Below are 14,453 nucleotides of genomic sequence, written 5' to 3' on the forward strand. Positions count from 1 at the left end.
AATTCCCCGCGGTAGCTTTAAATTTTCTTCTGCTAATCCTGCTGCTTATCTTCATTCCAAATGACAGGTTCATTTCAATATTTCAACAAACAGAAGAATCAGCAAAAAAGTTCATTCTTAAAATGTTTATTCACAGTCAAAAAAAAATAATTAAAAAACAGCAAAGAACACTGTGGTTTAACTAGCACTTGCCAAGTGATTGCAATCACTTATTTTCAGAACTAGCAAAATGGTTGCATGCACACCAATGGACAAGCTTGTTGATGGGGCTTCCACCCATCACACTTGATACCCTGGACAACCAAAACTCATGGACCGTGCAGTCTTTCTACCCACAAGTTTTCTCCCAGATCTCGGTAGTGACCCTGAATTTTCAGGAAGTTTCAAGTCAGGCAGAGGGCTCATGGGGGGAAGAGCGGCCTGACGTGCCTCTTGGAGCTCTCTGTGAAGAAAAAAACATGTTGTCAAAAGTCCCAATAGTGGCACATCAGGGTCAGCAAGACTATCTGTTGGCATACATAAAAGATGACCTGATCCATTGTTTCAGGTAGCAAAGCTGAAGTTTGTTTGGGACGGTTTTTGAAGCAGATTTCACCTTTGTCTCACATGACCTATATCTGCTTATCTCCAGGTTGATTTGATCATACATTTAAAAAAAGTTAAGAACGCAATCAAAATACAAAAGCGATGCATGACAACAGTGACATCTGCTGGTCGTATTTAATGGTGCACTTTGATAATGTGACCTCACTTCTGTGATAAAAATGAAGTACATAGCAATGATGTCAAGAAGGCCACGATAAATATTATCATTTTAAATGTTAAGACATAGATATATCTTTTAATTAGATAAGAGCATTCATTTGGAAATCAAAACTTGGAACTGCAGTGTGAATGAAGCTTAACTCATGTGTATTTCTTTCTTACTTACTTTTCAAGCATGGCTGTCCTGAACCTTTCTACGTTTAGCTCACGCCGCAGCTGTGCCGCCAGTCTTCCAGTCTTCTCCTGTCTTAAAACGCTGTGCTTGCAAAGCTCCTTAGCTGAGGGTCGTTTGGTGGGATTTGGATCCAACATCAACTAAAAGAAAGATGCAAAAAAAAAAAAAGGTCAAGTTTTGACTGTACAAGGTGTTTTTCCACAACATCAACTCAGCCAAGCTTTACAAAGTAAGAGGTACCAGAAGCAGGTCTCTTAAAGGAGCACATAGCTCTCTTGGAAGCATGGGAAGGTTACCCTCTCGGAGCCGATGCCACTCGTCTCCATTTCTGGGCATTGGTGGAGCCCCTGCAGCTAACAGCACGGTAAGTCCCAAAGCAAAGATGTCTGCCATGGGAAGATGGGTGTAGTTCTGGTGCATATAAAAGATGTCCATAAAAAAACTAGAAAGCTCTACAATGTGTCCAATAGATTATTTTTATGGGCTTCGTATTACCTCATGAAGAATCTCCTTGGCCAAAAAGCGACTGTCCCCTTCCTCAACTTGAGGATTACTGGTTGATGTCACATGACCCAGATCCCCTGTTGACAATTCACGATAACATATTTAAGCCACGCTCTGCCTGAAGTTACACAAACTTTTCGTTAAGTTCCTGAACCTCTTGACAGCCTTACTGCACTTGCAAATTGTTCTTCTGGACCAGATAAATTATACTGGAACTAAATCGTGTCATAGTTCCCATGGGCCAAATACTCAATGGGCCGACGTAATTCCTGTAGTGGAAATGTACCACGAGTCATTCATCGATCATCATTCGTACCAATTTTGTACACAATTCCTGCTGGGTGGTTTCCTTCATCCTCCTCTTCCTCACTCTCCATCTCACCTGCTGTGCTTGAGACAGTTCTCTGGCAGATAAAAATATTACCTAAAGATCCAAAGGAAATTTACAGGGGGGAAAAAAGGTTAACCAAAACTGCACTATTTTGGATGAACATCAAATTATACAACTCTTGTGTTCATTCATGAATAAATGTGTTAATTTAGTGATTTGACATAACACAGATAGTGTAAGAAAATTCAACCTTACTCGGTTTGATGTCCAGGTGCACAAGTCCTAAACTGTGGATGTACTTCAGACCCATAGACACTTGCAATAGCAAATATTTCAACTCCTCTGTAGAAAACATCTGCCCATTCATCTCCTTTACCTTGATGACATCACTGAGACTTCCACCTAGCTCAAGCACAAACAAGGGTGTGACATGAGCTAAATCACATATGCAGATACAGTTTTAAACTTAAAATCAAGTAAAAAAAAAAACAAACACCTTACCATTACAGTATTCATTCTGAATAATCATGTGGTCTTCCTCGGCCCACGCAGAATAATAGCGAACCACATGGGGATGGTGGCCAAGAACTGCATGTGCATACACTTCCTTAAGAGCCAGCTGCCTAAGAGGACATGAGGTATTACGCATTGAATCCAATTCTGCTGCTCAATCAATATGTATTATAAGTTTAGAAAACGTAAAAAGAGCAAATCAAAGCTTTGACATCTGTGAGACAATTTAGTGAACACTACATATAACATACAGCGGAGGTAAAGTCTCGAAAATACTATATGCATATATGAGTATAATTAATGTTTTCTGTCTTTTAATCGAGTAGTATGACTTTCCCTTCAAATAAGATATGACTTTCATAGGTGCTGTGAGAACATACTACAGGTGGAGGGCAAAGAATAGGTTAGTTTCGCTGGACCATTCTGTAAATGGAAACACTGCGTACAAACAGGAGCCAGGTAAAATCTCAGCAGTGCCGTGCCGTGCCGCCAACTCACTCGTTTGCAGAGCCTGCGAGGGGCCGTCGGGATCGTTTGATGGCGTACAGGCAACCATCCAGCCTCTTCACACACTTGTAAACGGTTCCAAACTCACCCACGCCGATACGTTCCAGCTCCAGGAACTCACTTTCGTACCGTGACAACATGAGGGCTTGGACAGCTTGCCTCTGAGTGTACACACAAGCACACACACACACACAGAAGGACAAAGCATCTTTAAAGAAAGAACCTGCGTCATCATGCTGAATCTTTCATTTGGTAATAGCCAGGAGGAGATTTGTCATTTGTGCTACCATGTATAGTAATCCACAATTCCGTCAAAAATTCCGCTAAGGAATTCCGGAAGGTGAATTGGAGGCATGTCAGTTTGGAAAGCAAAAAAATGGAGGAGGCAGCCAAGGATGACGCAGCTTTCGATGGGGGGGGGGGGGTGCAGTCAGAGATAAAAATACTTGTACCTTTGGTGGTAGGAAGGCTTCGTCATCCTCCTCTGATGATGTCAGGCTGTGTTTTATTCTAAAAGACAAAATATAGTTGATTATTGTTTTGACACATTTTTTTTGTATTCATAATACAGTTGGCTAATTCTTACGCTTTGACGATTGTGAATTTTAGGATTCCCTTTGCAGTTAATTAAGGTTGATGGCAACAGTTGAATCTGATTAAAATAGTTTTTATTATTTTTAGAGAATTTCTTTCTTAAAATTAACACATTAAAAACCGGTGTCTCACAACAGTGTTCAACCACAGAGGAAATTGGCTGAATCATCAATATGCAAACAGTTAAGGAATTAAAACACTTTGTATTTATGTTTCCCACTTTATACTGGACCAAAAGTAATTGGACAAATATTCTTTACGCATTGGATTTAAAATTCCACAGACTTTACCTGTGTCCATAGTCTGCATCAGTATCACTCCTACAGCAACCTTTCCATTGCCGCTGCTGCTCACTGAACCTGTTCTCGGAATTGGGGGTGAATGGGTTCACATTGACTGAAGGCACCCGGATGAGGTTTGAAACAGCCGAGGCGAAACGCAGGGTCCTCGGTTGTCGATTTATTTTAGTGCTGGAAAAAGGCTGCGATGACTTGGACAACAGACTCTAGGGGGGGTTGCATAATAGGGATGACAACTTGGCATTACGAATGTATTTTGATAGACTACATTGAATGCTACAAGAGGGAAGGAGTGACTCGCCCTACCTTTGGAGTGCTGGGGGAGTCACAAAGCCTCAACTTCTTCCAAGTGGCGTAAGGAATGGGGCTGGTACAGTTCAAAGGTGAAGATATGGCGTTGTTTCGACTGCGGTGGCGCTGCACCCTGGGTGTTCTGCACGCAGGGCTGCTGGGACTTTGAATCCTAGATGTGCAGTCATCAGAGTTGATGTCGCTGCTGCTGCTGCTGCCGCTGTCACTGCCGTCCTTTCCACAACTGGAGAAATCCAGCCGCTGGGAGATCTCATCGAACAAATTCGCCATGCTGGGGCCTTCATTTACAACACAGTTGTCAAACATCTGGCAGCCAACTAAATCTGACATATCTTCATGCGTTTTAAGTATATTATAGGGATCTACATCATGATTCTTGAAGTATCAAAATTTCAAACTGTCTTCACTTCCAATAATGTTAAGTAAGCATTTTCTGTGACCAAAACCTTTTATAAAAATAAAGTTGATCTTAAATTTATCCAACTATACATAAAAAATAAAAAAAAGTTTAGATCGACATATGTAGCAATCATCAATTTTACAAACACATTGCGTGCATCCTATCCTATCATTTGCACATTATGTTATGCGACATTTTGGGCTATAGTCAATACCGGAATTAGTAACATTTGTCCCAAGGGCGAATATTTACCTGCTAATCCGATCGTTAATCTATTTATTAAGTTCATAAAACGTCGTATAACCCCTGAATTTTGATGTACATTTATCACGTATACTCACGAACGACCCACTTTCCTCACTACCACGCTTGAATTTCGCGCTTCATATGCAAATTACTTCCTGTTTAAATAAATGATGTCACCGGGTTAATGTTTAATTGAACACGTCATCTGTAAACCGAACCTAGTGTTTGCAAACCTTTTTGTTTGTTGGTTTGTTTTGATTATTATTATTATTTTTAAATAAAAACCATGTAGTCTTTATAACTTGTGTGAATCATGTTTTCATGATGCGCAAAAAAAATCAATCGACAATTGCATGTTTTGTAATGTTTTGCAATGAATGTGCACGACATGGTCGTTCTTTTCAAGCAGAAAGCGAGCGAGCGGGTTCAGGATTAAATATGAACCAAATTAGGTCACACTATAGACCAAGTGGGGCCGATAATGTGGGCACGTGGGCGGAAGTGGTTACGTCAACAAAACACAGAGAGAGAGAGAGCGAGAGAGAGCGAGAGAGAGAGCGAGAGAGAGCGAGAGAGAGCGAGAGAGAGAGAGAGAGAGAGCGAGAGAGAGCGAGAGAGAGAGAGAGAGAGAGAGAGAGAGAGAGAGAGAGAGAGAGAGAGAGAGAGAGAGAGAGAGAGAGAGAGAGAGAGAGAGAGAGAGCAGGCAGGCGGATCTTCCGCCCCATCACTGATGTGACAAGCTCCCAAATGAAAAGAAAACAACACTGCAAGCCAGGGGCAACCATGACGCAGTTCTAGCCTCGTCGATTCGCGTGGACGACAAATAAGTGAATATTCTTTTTCTCGGCCTGCCAGCCGTCGACGGCAGCGGCACCATGGTCGAGCAGTCGGACCAAGCCCCGCTACTGGACTGGGAAGAGATCCCACCGTCGTCCGACCCGAACCAGGCGGCTCCGTCGCTACCTGCGGCGCCCAAGGAAAAGGGAGATGTGACGTCGCGGAAAAAAACTTCAACTCCAGTGTGTCTTCAGGTGACAGAGATTGGCAGGAGGAACGACAATTGCACCGTCATCAGCTGCCCGACAGCTGTTTTTGACGGCCGGGAGAGAAGCCCGATGGGCCGGGAAAAGCGTCCCAGCCATATGCAGGGTCAGGTTCCTCCCTTCCCGGATGTGACAGTGAGAGATCAGTGGGAGGAAAAAGATCACATCGTGGCTGTGTTTGTCGTCACCTTTAATACACGGTCAGGTAAGGAAGACTCAGCATTATAATTCTCTAAAACACTTGGTGTCAAACTTAGTAAATACCACTACAATGGCCTACATTGAAATACAGTAACATAGTAGGTCAATGTGTTCATCAAACAATAAGACGGTTTTGATCCCCAATATTTCCCTACATTTGTATGAATGTCCATTCCAAATACAAGTGATCAGCCTCTTTGACTACTAATAATCAAGCCTGAAAAAGCCAAAACGGTCTGTCCTTCATATCTTCAGTTAAAATGATGGATTATTTTAGAATGTTTTTAAAAAAATAATCAGAGTGCATCAAAGAGGCCTTTTCATCTTTCGATTTTTCCATATGCAGCATTTGGAGGAAAACGTTTGGGCAGTCATAAGATGAAAGGCACGAATGCACACACATGGATGAGCAGTCTCGGTGGGACGATATATCAATGTCACTATTATGTCCGGGTTTTTCTTTTCTTTTCAATATTATGATGATAACAATACCCAATCGCCATACATCATTCGTATAGCCAGGTGCAAGTCTCAGTCAGATATTAGGCTTGTTCTCACTTTGTTTGTAATGTTGTCACTTCCCAGCCCAGCTCTTCACGGAGTCTATTTCATTAGCTGAGTCACCGCTTTCCCGCCAGGCCTGACCTCTTCCTACCACTAGAACTGATTGAATAAGAGGAAGCGTTCATGATGAAAGTATAGTAGTGAACATGACGACACATCTAACCGTGTGTATTGTATGTCCATGGCAGGGAACATGGTCGAGTGGTGCTTACCTCATGACATTAACCTGGATGGAGTTGAATTCAAGGCAATGGCCAGTGGTTCTCATAGGATTACGAATGACTTTGTGTATGTACCCCCTTTTTTTTCACTAAGTGTTATCATTGCACTTATATTTCCACGCTCACTCCTGATCCTTGTGTGTCCTTGGTAGATATTTCCGCAAAGGCTCTTACTTTGGGCTGGCCTGCTTCGCTAACATGCCTGTGGACAACGAATTGGAACGGGGAGCCCGGATGAAGTCTGTAGGAATTCTGTCTCCTTCCTACACGCTGCTTTACCGCTACATGCACTTCCTGGAGAACCAAGTCAGGTAAGACATACTGTGTGTTGAAAAGAAAAGTCAGGAAAGCCTTCTGGATCCTCATCCCCGAAACAATCATGAAATGAAGACCAGTTACCTACTGGCTTTGTTTCCGTAGCATTACATCAAGATGGATTCATCATCTCACGTTGCAATCACTTTCTAGACTCCAGTTAAAGAATCCATACCGCTATTCCCCGCTGGAGGCCTTCTATGAAGACAAGAAGGCCATCCTTCCACCGACAGCAAACGGCCTAGTCACTGCTTGCCCTACCTGGAGTGTGACCACCATCAACCGCTGTATGCATCCAGAAATGAAGGTATGCATCATTGCATCTAACAGTGCAAGTCTCCTTCCTGTGTTAATCCTCCGCAGCATCTTGAAATATTGTTGACTTTGCGCAGATCACTCACCCGGCCGGCTGCATGTCCCAGTTCGTCCAGTTTTTCGGGGAGCACATCATGGTTCTGTGGAAGTTTGCACTGCTTCGGAAGCGTCTCCTCATCTTCTCTCCGCCACCTGTCGGTGTGGTCTGCTATAGAGGTGTGGCGGCTGGAACTTCGAATGCTTGACTGAGTTCTGTCTACGTGGCATTTGTCATTACATAAGGAATAACATGATAAATGGCGACAGATGGTTCATGGAATCCTCTTTCTGTCTCAGTTTACTGCTGTTGCAGCCTGGCCAATGTCTCTTTACCTGGAATCGGAGTGTCTGTGCCTGAATTACGACCTTTCTTTTACATCAACGTAGCTGACATCCCTACACTGGAAACAGAGATGTCATATGTAGCCTGTGAGTGCACCTTGACAGATAATAAGTGTATGTATGGTCAATTGAATCTGAAATCGATATTAATAACCTATCCACCTATGCTTTTAGGCACCACAGAGAAGATTTTTGAAGACAAGAAGGATTTGCACGATCTGTACATTGATAATCAAAATGTGAAAACACACAGGAGCCATTTACTGCCCTTGCTGCGATTGAATGCTGCAGATAAAGAGAGATACAGGAAACTGAGCGAACAGAGGTATGCGACACTGTGTAATGTAATACTGAGCAACACGATAGGGAGGCTTTCAATTTGATTTAGTTATGCATTATTTGATACACTGAAATAATTAAAGATGCATTGAATCAATATTATGGCGCTTTCTTTTTTTTTTTTTAACACAAGTTTCAGTGTAATCAGGAATTGCATGTATGGAAAGTACGTACATGATTTCACAACCAAATCATTTTTCCAGGCAAATGTTGCTGTATTCTCAAGAAGTGGATGGAGACTGTACGTCAAATGAGGAAGATCTTTTTATTGTGTAAGTGTTTGAAAAGTTTACTTAAAGAATGCAAAAGTGGACATAAAAAGTGTATCCAACTATCTGAAAAAAATGACACCAAGATAAATATTTTTTTTCTCCATCATTAATGTCACCTATAACTTGTACCACTATCTCCTTGATGCATTTTTATAACCATGAACCTTTATTCCTCTTCCAGGTTCTTCATGGAGCTTAATAACCGCATCTTCCAGATCCTTTCCGAGGTTGCGGGTAGTGCCGATCCCACCTTAACGGCGGAGCATGTGAGAGCCATGGGGCTGGATCCCCAGGGCGATCGCTGCTTCCTGGTGGAGCTGCTGGAGATGTACGGTGTTGACGTCACTCTGGTTGTAGATAACCTCTGCTGCCACTAGCCTTGGAAATGCAGGATTACACCAGTCGGCGGTGACTTTAAGAAACACACACACAAACAAACAAACACAAACACCGAGACACTACTTACACCCCGAGCCTTCATCTGTTGCCTGCTCTTCCATTGTCGGTGTTTGTTTTCGTTTGTGTTTATTGTGTCATCTGGCTGTCGAAGTGGAATGGACTCAGTCCTGGTTGATGGTGCTGTGCTCTTTTAGCCATCTTATTACTGTACTCTTTTTGTTTGTGTTTCCCCCAACACTGGATAATATTACGGTGTGAGCGATGCATCCCTGTGCACCAATCAGTGAATTGCACTGGAATGGAATTGGACTGTCTATCATTCTGCTGTGATGCTTGTCCATTTGTGAGAGCGTTGACCACTCTTTTGGCTTTACAAAAAAAAAAAAGAAGCAATAGTCTTTGTCAGCAATGGGCCTTTCACATGATTTCGTAAATCGTTCACATTTTGGCACCTTCTTCTTGAGTTAGGTTCTCAATGAATGTGATTCTATGACACGTTATTATGAATGCTGCATCTTTTTACGCCGGTTGCCACGGGACTATTTGTCACACTGATCATGCATCTTACACGCTTAGAAAAAAGAAAAAAAAAATCATTGTATCCTGGGGTACAATGTTTTGTTACTGTGACTCAAAGGTACTCTTGTATTTGTACTGTTTGTACCTCTTGAGTCCAGAAGTGTGTGAATGCTGAGAGACAAGCAATGCTTGTATTAGCACACGCAACAGTCTGCAGATTGGGGGGGGGGAGTTAACTCCATTCTTCTCGAATCGATCACAGGCTGAATTGAGCAGCTGCACCAAAATTGGCTATATGAACCATCGTATTACCAAATGGTCACTAGACGTGATTTTATGGAGAAAATTATGATGACGCGGTTAGTGACAGAATTCTATTCCATAAAAAATGCTGTGATGTCATCCACGGTCCTGCTTACTACATTAGTAGTTTGCTATGATGTATCAATTTGCATTCGAGTCCTCAACAACATTTCTGAGATCTCTTCGAATTCACACTTGACTTCTAAGGGAAAATGATTGGCCCCATGGCATACGTTAGTGTGGATTACATCTGGGTGGAGAGAAATAGACTTCTATGGGACCCTCATTTCTGACACTTTAAGGGGATTTGTGTGTTGTTACTGAAACACTGTTGAAGCTGTTCATCCGCTTCTCTGTGTTCTCAGAGCTTTTTGAATGAAGGGTCCTTGATGGAGCGCAGAGGAGATCCTCCTCCTGCCTTGTGTCTCTGTGACAAAGTTCTCTTTGTATTGCGATGCTAGGCAGCAGCTTTAACTCTTCCTCATTGAAATTCACAAAATTAAAAACCTCCCCCGCTTCTCTCTTTTCATCGCCATCTCTTTGAATAAATCCAAGTCTGGAGTGGGATCAAGTGTGTTTGAACACTGCTAGCACACTGTGGAAGTAATCCATCGCCAGTGCCAGTCTCCAATAATTTTGTTCCATGTTGGAACACCAAGGCTGGGGCTAATATAAATTCACAGAAGTGGTTCTCAAACGTCTCAATAATTAACCCCTATCCAAGCGAGGAACTACTAATTTAGAAGGATGCCAGAAACAGCTTTATTGTGGTTTGACACCATGCTTCCTAGGTTGGTTTATTAAACATCAAGTGCAATTTGTATTGTACATATTTAAAAGAACAAAAACTTAAGCTTTGTTTATTTTTAAACGGGGCCTTAAGGAAATAGGACTTATGACAATGAGTCACTGTTATACTGTATGCGATTAAGTATAGTATATATAAGTATATGAATGCTCTGTTGCCTTGGACCAGTCTATTTACTTTTCAGCAGCCAAGATTATTTGCATTCCCGGTGTACATGAAATGTCAAGAGTGGGTTGACATACACACAAATACACAAATGTGTAAGACTCATTGTGGAGATGCTCACCGATGCGTACCAGCATTAGCTACAATTACTGTTTGTATAATGTGCCACTCTGAATGTCCGAGACACACATTGTACATTTTCTACTTGACTGTAGTGTATACCAAGAACAGTCACTGGAATTAAACATGAAACACATCTGAAGTCAATAGCATGAGCAACTGTTAATTACACTGTACTTTGTATAACAATAAAACATTTATTGTCTTTTCTGTCCAGGTTTATTTTCTATCCATCTTACTTATTGTTTTGCCGAGAAGTTTCATGTAGATGTTCAAAGTAGCAGCATAAAAAAAGCTCCAACACCTATCTGTGTGACTATGTGAAGAAGTGATAAAAAAAAAAAAAAACTGTTGACTAAAGGCCATTTAATAATGTAAGTACTAATGCAATGTACACATGGAATACAGGCTGAAATGAGAATGCAATATAACTGAACATGATTTCATCTTTCTTTTCGACAAGATATAGAGAGACACCAGTTAGTGACTACTGGTATTTCAAACTGTAGGTTTTCATATTACATGGTGAGGTGGTTAAGCCTGTCTGTTTTTTGGGGCGTTATTTTTGTCTCCTCCAGTTTTTCTTCACTGCGTATGTGACAGAAGCTCTTGTCGACGCTCTGCACTAATGAAAAAATGTAGTTTCCGTGGCAACAGTCTTATCTCCACAGGCATGGCCTCGTACTCCTCGTTGTCGATATTGAAGAAGCTGCCAGTGTCCTACGGGGTGACAACACAAGAGTCAACTGAAAGACATGCCCTGCTTAACTTCACATGTAGCGGAAGGTTTGTTGATGTGACCTGTGGTAGCTGCAGCCGGCAAGCACTGGCTTCCAGTTTTGTCGAATTTGCGGTGAGAACAGACGGGTCGTCGTGTTTTTGTTTTCTGTGAGGAAGAAGAAGGGAACGTTTATTATTTTTTGTACATTCATTCTTTGCTGTGTGAATGTTGACTGTGACACCGACCCGACGGTGATGAATTCGCCCACTGTGAAGTTGTCAGACTCGGCACAAATCATCATGGAGTCATTTATGCGCTGCAAGTTGACATAAAGACAAATTAAGAGCAAGTATTGCGAGAAACTGTCAACAAATGTCCAATTTTGATGCTATACTGACGCGCTCAACGGGGTTCTTGTTATGTGTTTGAATAAACAGCTCGACTGATGATAGCTTCTTTTCCTCCCATTGCTCCGGTTCTTCTGCTTTTGGAGGCTCTGCAGAAAAAATATTGGAGAGTGAAAGTACTCTTGGGACACAGTAGTCAGGACACCCGTATTCTAAACAATACCTTCCAGAGGCGGATTCCAGTAGTTTTTCAGTCTGCGGATAATGCGATTGAGCAGGTTGGGTCTGGTAGGCTTATGAGGAGGCGAGTCAGGCGGCCGAAGTGTGGGAGCCAAGTAGTTCACTGTGACGTCATGTAGTAAGGGCCACTCCTATGTCATTTTATAACAGAGACTGACTGATGGCCATACCATATGTTACAGTACAAGTTTGAAGCAAACCGACAAACCTACCCGAAGGGTGTGAAACCAATGAGCAGCAATTGTCTTCAGTGGTCCAAGGTACCAATATCTATGCAAAACGTGACTGGGTTTATTTCAAGCTATACGCACAAATTTCACATCATAAATGTAAAGGGGACAGAAATTGTGCTTTCATTTGGTAGAATTGTCATATGACGATTAATTCAGCCACTTTAACCTTATAAAAGATGGTTTGGAGTTATCTGTCTGAGCCTCTACTAAAATACCCTAAAATGAACAATGGTATCCCCAAAAAATACTTAAGTGACCAAACTCAAAATCTTACTTGCTAACAGTTGCAGAAACATCTCGAAAAGCACCCCAACGCAGTGACATCAGGCCAAAGACGGGCTTCTCTGTCTCTGCCTGAAAACATACACCTGAACATTTAGATTCCTCTGAAAACACAGACTGAAAATAATTTCTCATCAAAACAAATGCATTCAAATAAGGTTTCTCACTTTGATTTGAAGTACATCCAAAGGCACGGTTTCTCCCTTCAGGATGGACAGAGTTGCTGACGTAATGTCCCTGCACATTTGTAGGCAATTAAAAATAGATAAATAAAAAATGGCTAAACTATTCAACAAGCTATCAATATAATTTTGCTCAATTTTGGATTCCTGCATCAAACAACTGACCAAAAGTCAATTGCCGTAATTTTCTTCACAACTGCCTATGGATCAATCTTGTAATTTTTTTTTTTTTACGGTCACATAATTCTTTGCATTTTCTTCACAACTGACCATAGATCAATCTTGTAATTTTTTTTTTTTTTTTTAAGGGTCACATAATTCTTTGCTTTTTATTGCTTGGATGCAAATAGTTGGGTCTTTGGATATCCTGACTACTCATCAAGCGTGGAATTAAACATGTGCATGAATATTTAGGTATCTGCTGACTGTATTTCTAATGTCTGTAAATGAGCAGTTCTGCACTTCCATTAATTTACGTTCCAATCATCCCCGAGCTTCTCGGACCATGACATGATCAGTATATTTAAACGGGTACCATCTTATTTCCGGCACTCAAGTTGATTCGTGTGACACAGGTAAAATGGTGATGATCTATTACTTTTTCAGATCTATTGTGAAGAGTTTAATACTCACTTGACCTTGCTGTCACTGTGGATGTAAAGACTGGCACTCAAAGCATTCTGCGAGCCAAGTGGAATAAATCCAATTGGTGTGCGACTGAATGAGTCCTGTGAACATAAACCAGTTTTGGATGAAGTACAAACACTATTTATACATTTCAAAAGTATTATTCATCAACACTACTCGGGCAAACCTACTTGATCTGACCTCCGCAGTAAGCCTGTGATAACTTCCTGCAAAGTGCCATCCCCTCCAGCCACTATCAGCATGTCTGTCTGTTCCATGAGATCCATCATTTTTTTGGCTTGACCTTCATAATCCATCTATAAGAATATAGTAACACACACATATATGGAATTACAGCATAATTGTGGCCTGAACATCACGTCAGGTTTTCAATATAAAAATACCTTCACTATTGTAATCTCAACGCCAGCTAGGTGTAAAATAGGAGCAGCATTCTTTTCAAACAAACTGTTGGCTTTCCTGTGAACAAATTATGCAAAAAATTATGCAGAAGGACACAGGAATTATAGGGTTTTTAGAAGGAGAAGTCTCTTCCTCACCCATTACAAGCTGCAGGGTTCAGGATCACGGTAGCCTTCTTTAAACGTTCATTTGGTGCTATTATTTGTCGTCCAAATTCCTGACAATATATAAAAAAACATAAATCAATTTGGGAGCGTTATATTTAGTTTCTACTTAATTCATGATCAATGTATACTTTATTGGACTTACCCTAGCTTCCAGGCATGCATCTCTTCGCAGAACATTGTCACTAAAACGATCATAATAAAACCTAAGTCACACATACCGTTTTATGCGGCGTTTTGTCCGATTAATACTTATTACTCACCAGTGTCTCCCATATAACCAGTGGCTTCCGTAAGCTAGGACGCACACAGCAAATGTTGACTTCTTCCAATGATTACGCAATGTCCGAAAAACTCTCACAACCCGCGCCATTGAACAGTCAAGTCTATACAGCACACAAATAAAATAACAAATGCTATAACATGTTTAATTCGTAAAATAGGTTAACTTCACTTGCAGCGGTCACCGCTTGTCACCAACGTGGAGGTGTTACACCAAAATATTACGGCTAGACTCAACATAAAATGACGAGAACTTTGGTTCCACATCTAGTATTATTAAGATCCCAGTTTTAGGCTTGTATTTCATTATCTAAGATCGGAAAAACGACATTAATTATATA

At 41.3% G+C, this 14,453-nt stretch overlaps 3 protein-coding genes across 5 annotated transcripts; 1 reads left to right on the forward strand and 2 right to left on the reverse strand.

The window, feature by feature from the left end:
• Positions 1-116: 116 nt before the first annotated feature.
• Positions 117-4,814, reverse strand: wee2 (WEE2 oocyte meiosis inhibiting kinase). 3 transcript variants are annotated; one of them, XM_085915037.1, is made up of 12 exons: positions 4,742-4,814; positions 3,995-4,278; positions 3,680-3,894; positions 3,248-3,305; positions 2,787-2,956; positions 2,277-2,398; positions 2,031-2,177; positions 1,761-1,868; positions 1,436-1,521; positions 1,181-1,351; positions 932-1,080; positions 117-442 (listed from the first exon to the last, which is right to left on the reverse strand). In XM_085915037.1, exons 2-12 carry the CDS (start codon positions 4,268-4,270, stop codon positions 280-282), a joined length of 1,665 nt encoding a protein of 554 aa, XP_085771163.1. In that variant the 5' UTR covers positions 4,271-4,278; positions 4,742-4,814; the 3' UTR covers positions 117-279. The 3 variants fall into 3 exon arrangements, 2 of the variants coding, with proteins under 2 accessions (XP_085771163.1, XP_085771162.1); XM_085915036.1 differs by having other exon boundaries at positions 4,653-4,814; XR_015066481.1 differs by having other exon boundaries at positions 294-442; positions 1,237-1,351; positions 4,653-4,814.
• A 449-nt stretch (positions 4,815-5,263) lies between these two features.
• Positions 5,264-10,816, forward strand: dennd11 (DENN domain containing 11). The gene is made up of 9 exons (XM_085915281.1): positions 5,264-5,894; positions 6,643-6,742; positions 6,828-6,986; positions 7,144-7,297; positions 7,383-7,521; positions 7,642-7,773; positions 7,861-8,011; positions 8,229-8,297; positions 8,479-10,816. The coding sequence occupies exons 1-9, from the start codon at positions 5,522-5,524 to the stop codon at positions 8,672-8,674; spliced, it is 1,473 nt and encodes a 490-aa protein (XP_085771407.1). The 5' UTR covers positions 5,264-5,521; the 3' UTR covers positions 8,675-10,816.
• On the reverse strand, positions 10,755-14,392 carry agk (acylglycerol kinase). The gene is made up of 14 exons (XM_085915282.1): positions 14,094-14,392; positions 13,976-14,015; positions 13,804-13,883; positions 13,648-13,723; positions 13,435-13,560; positions 13,250-13,344; positions 12,602-12,671; positions 12,427-12,506; positions 12,132-12,189; positions 11,903-12,050; positions 11,731-11,828; positions 11,578-11,648; positions 11,413-11,497; positions 10,755-11,331 (listed from the first exon to the last, which is right to left on the reverse strand). The coding sequence occupies exons 1-14, from the start codon at positions 14,201-14,203 to the stop codon at positions 11,197-11,199; spliced, it is 1,272 nt and encodes a 423-aa protein (XP_085771408.1). The 5' UTR covers positions 14,204-14,392; the 3' UTR covers positions 10,755-11,196.
• Positions 14,393-14,453: the final 61 nt, after the last annotated feature.

This window comes from Syngnathus leptorhynchus, chromosome 6 (genome assembly GCF_054491065.1).
Source record: "Syngnathus leptorhynchus isolate UIUO chromosome 6, UIUO_Slep, whole genome shotgun sequence".
Lineage (NCBI taxonomy): Eukaryota > Metazoa > Chordata > Actinopteri > Syngnathiformes > Syngnathidae > Syngnathus > Syngnathus leptorhynchus.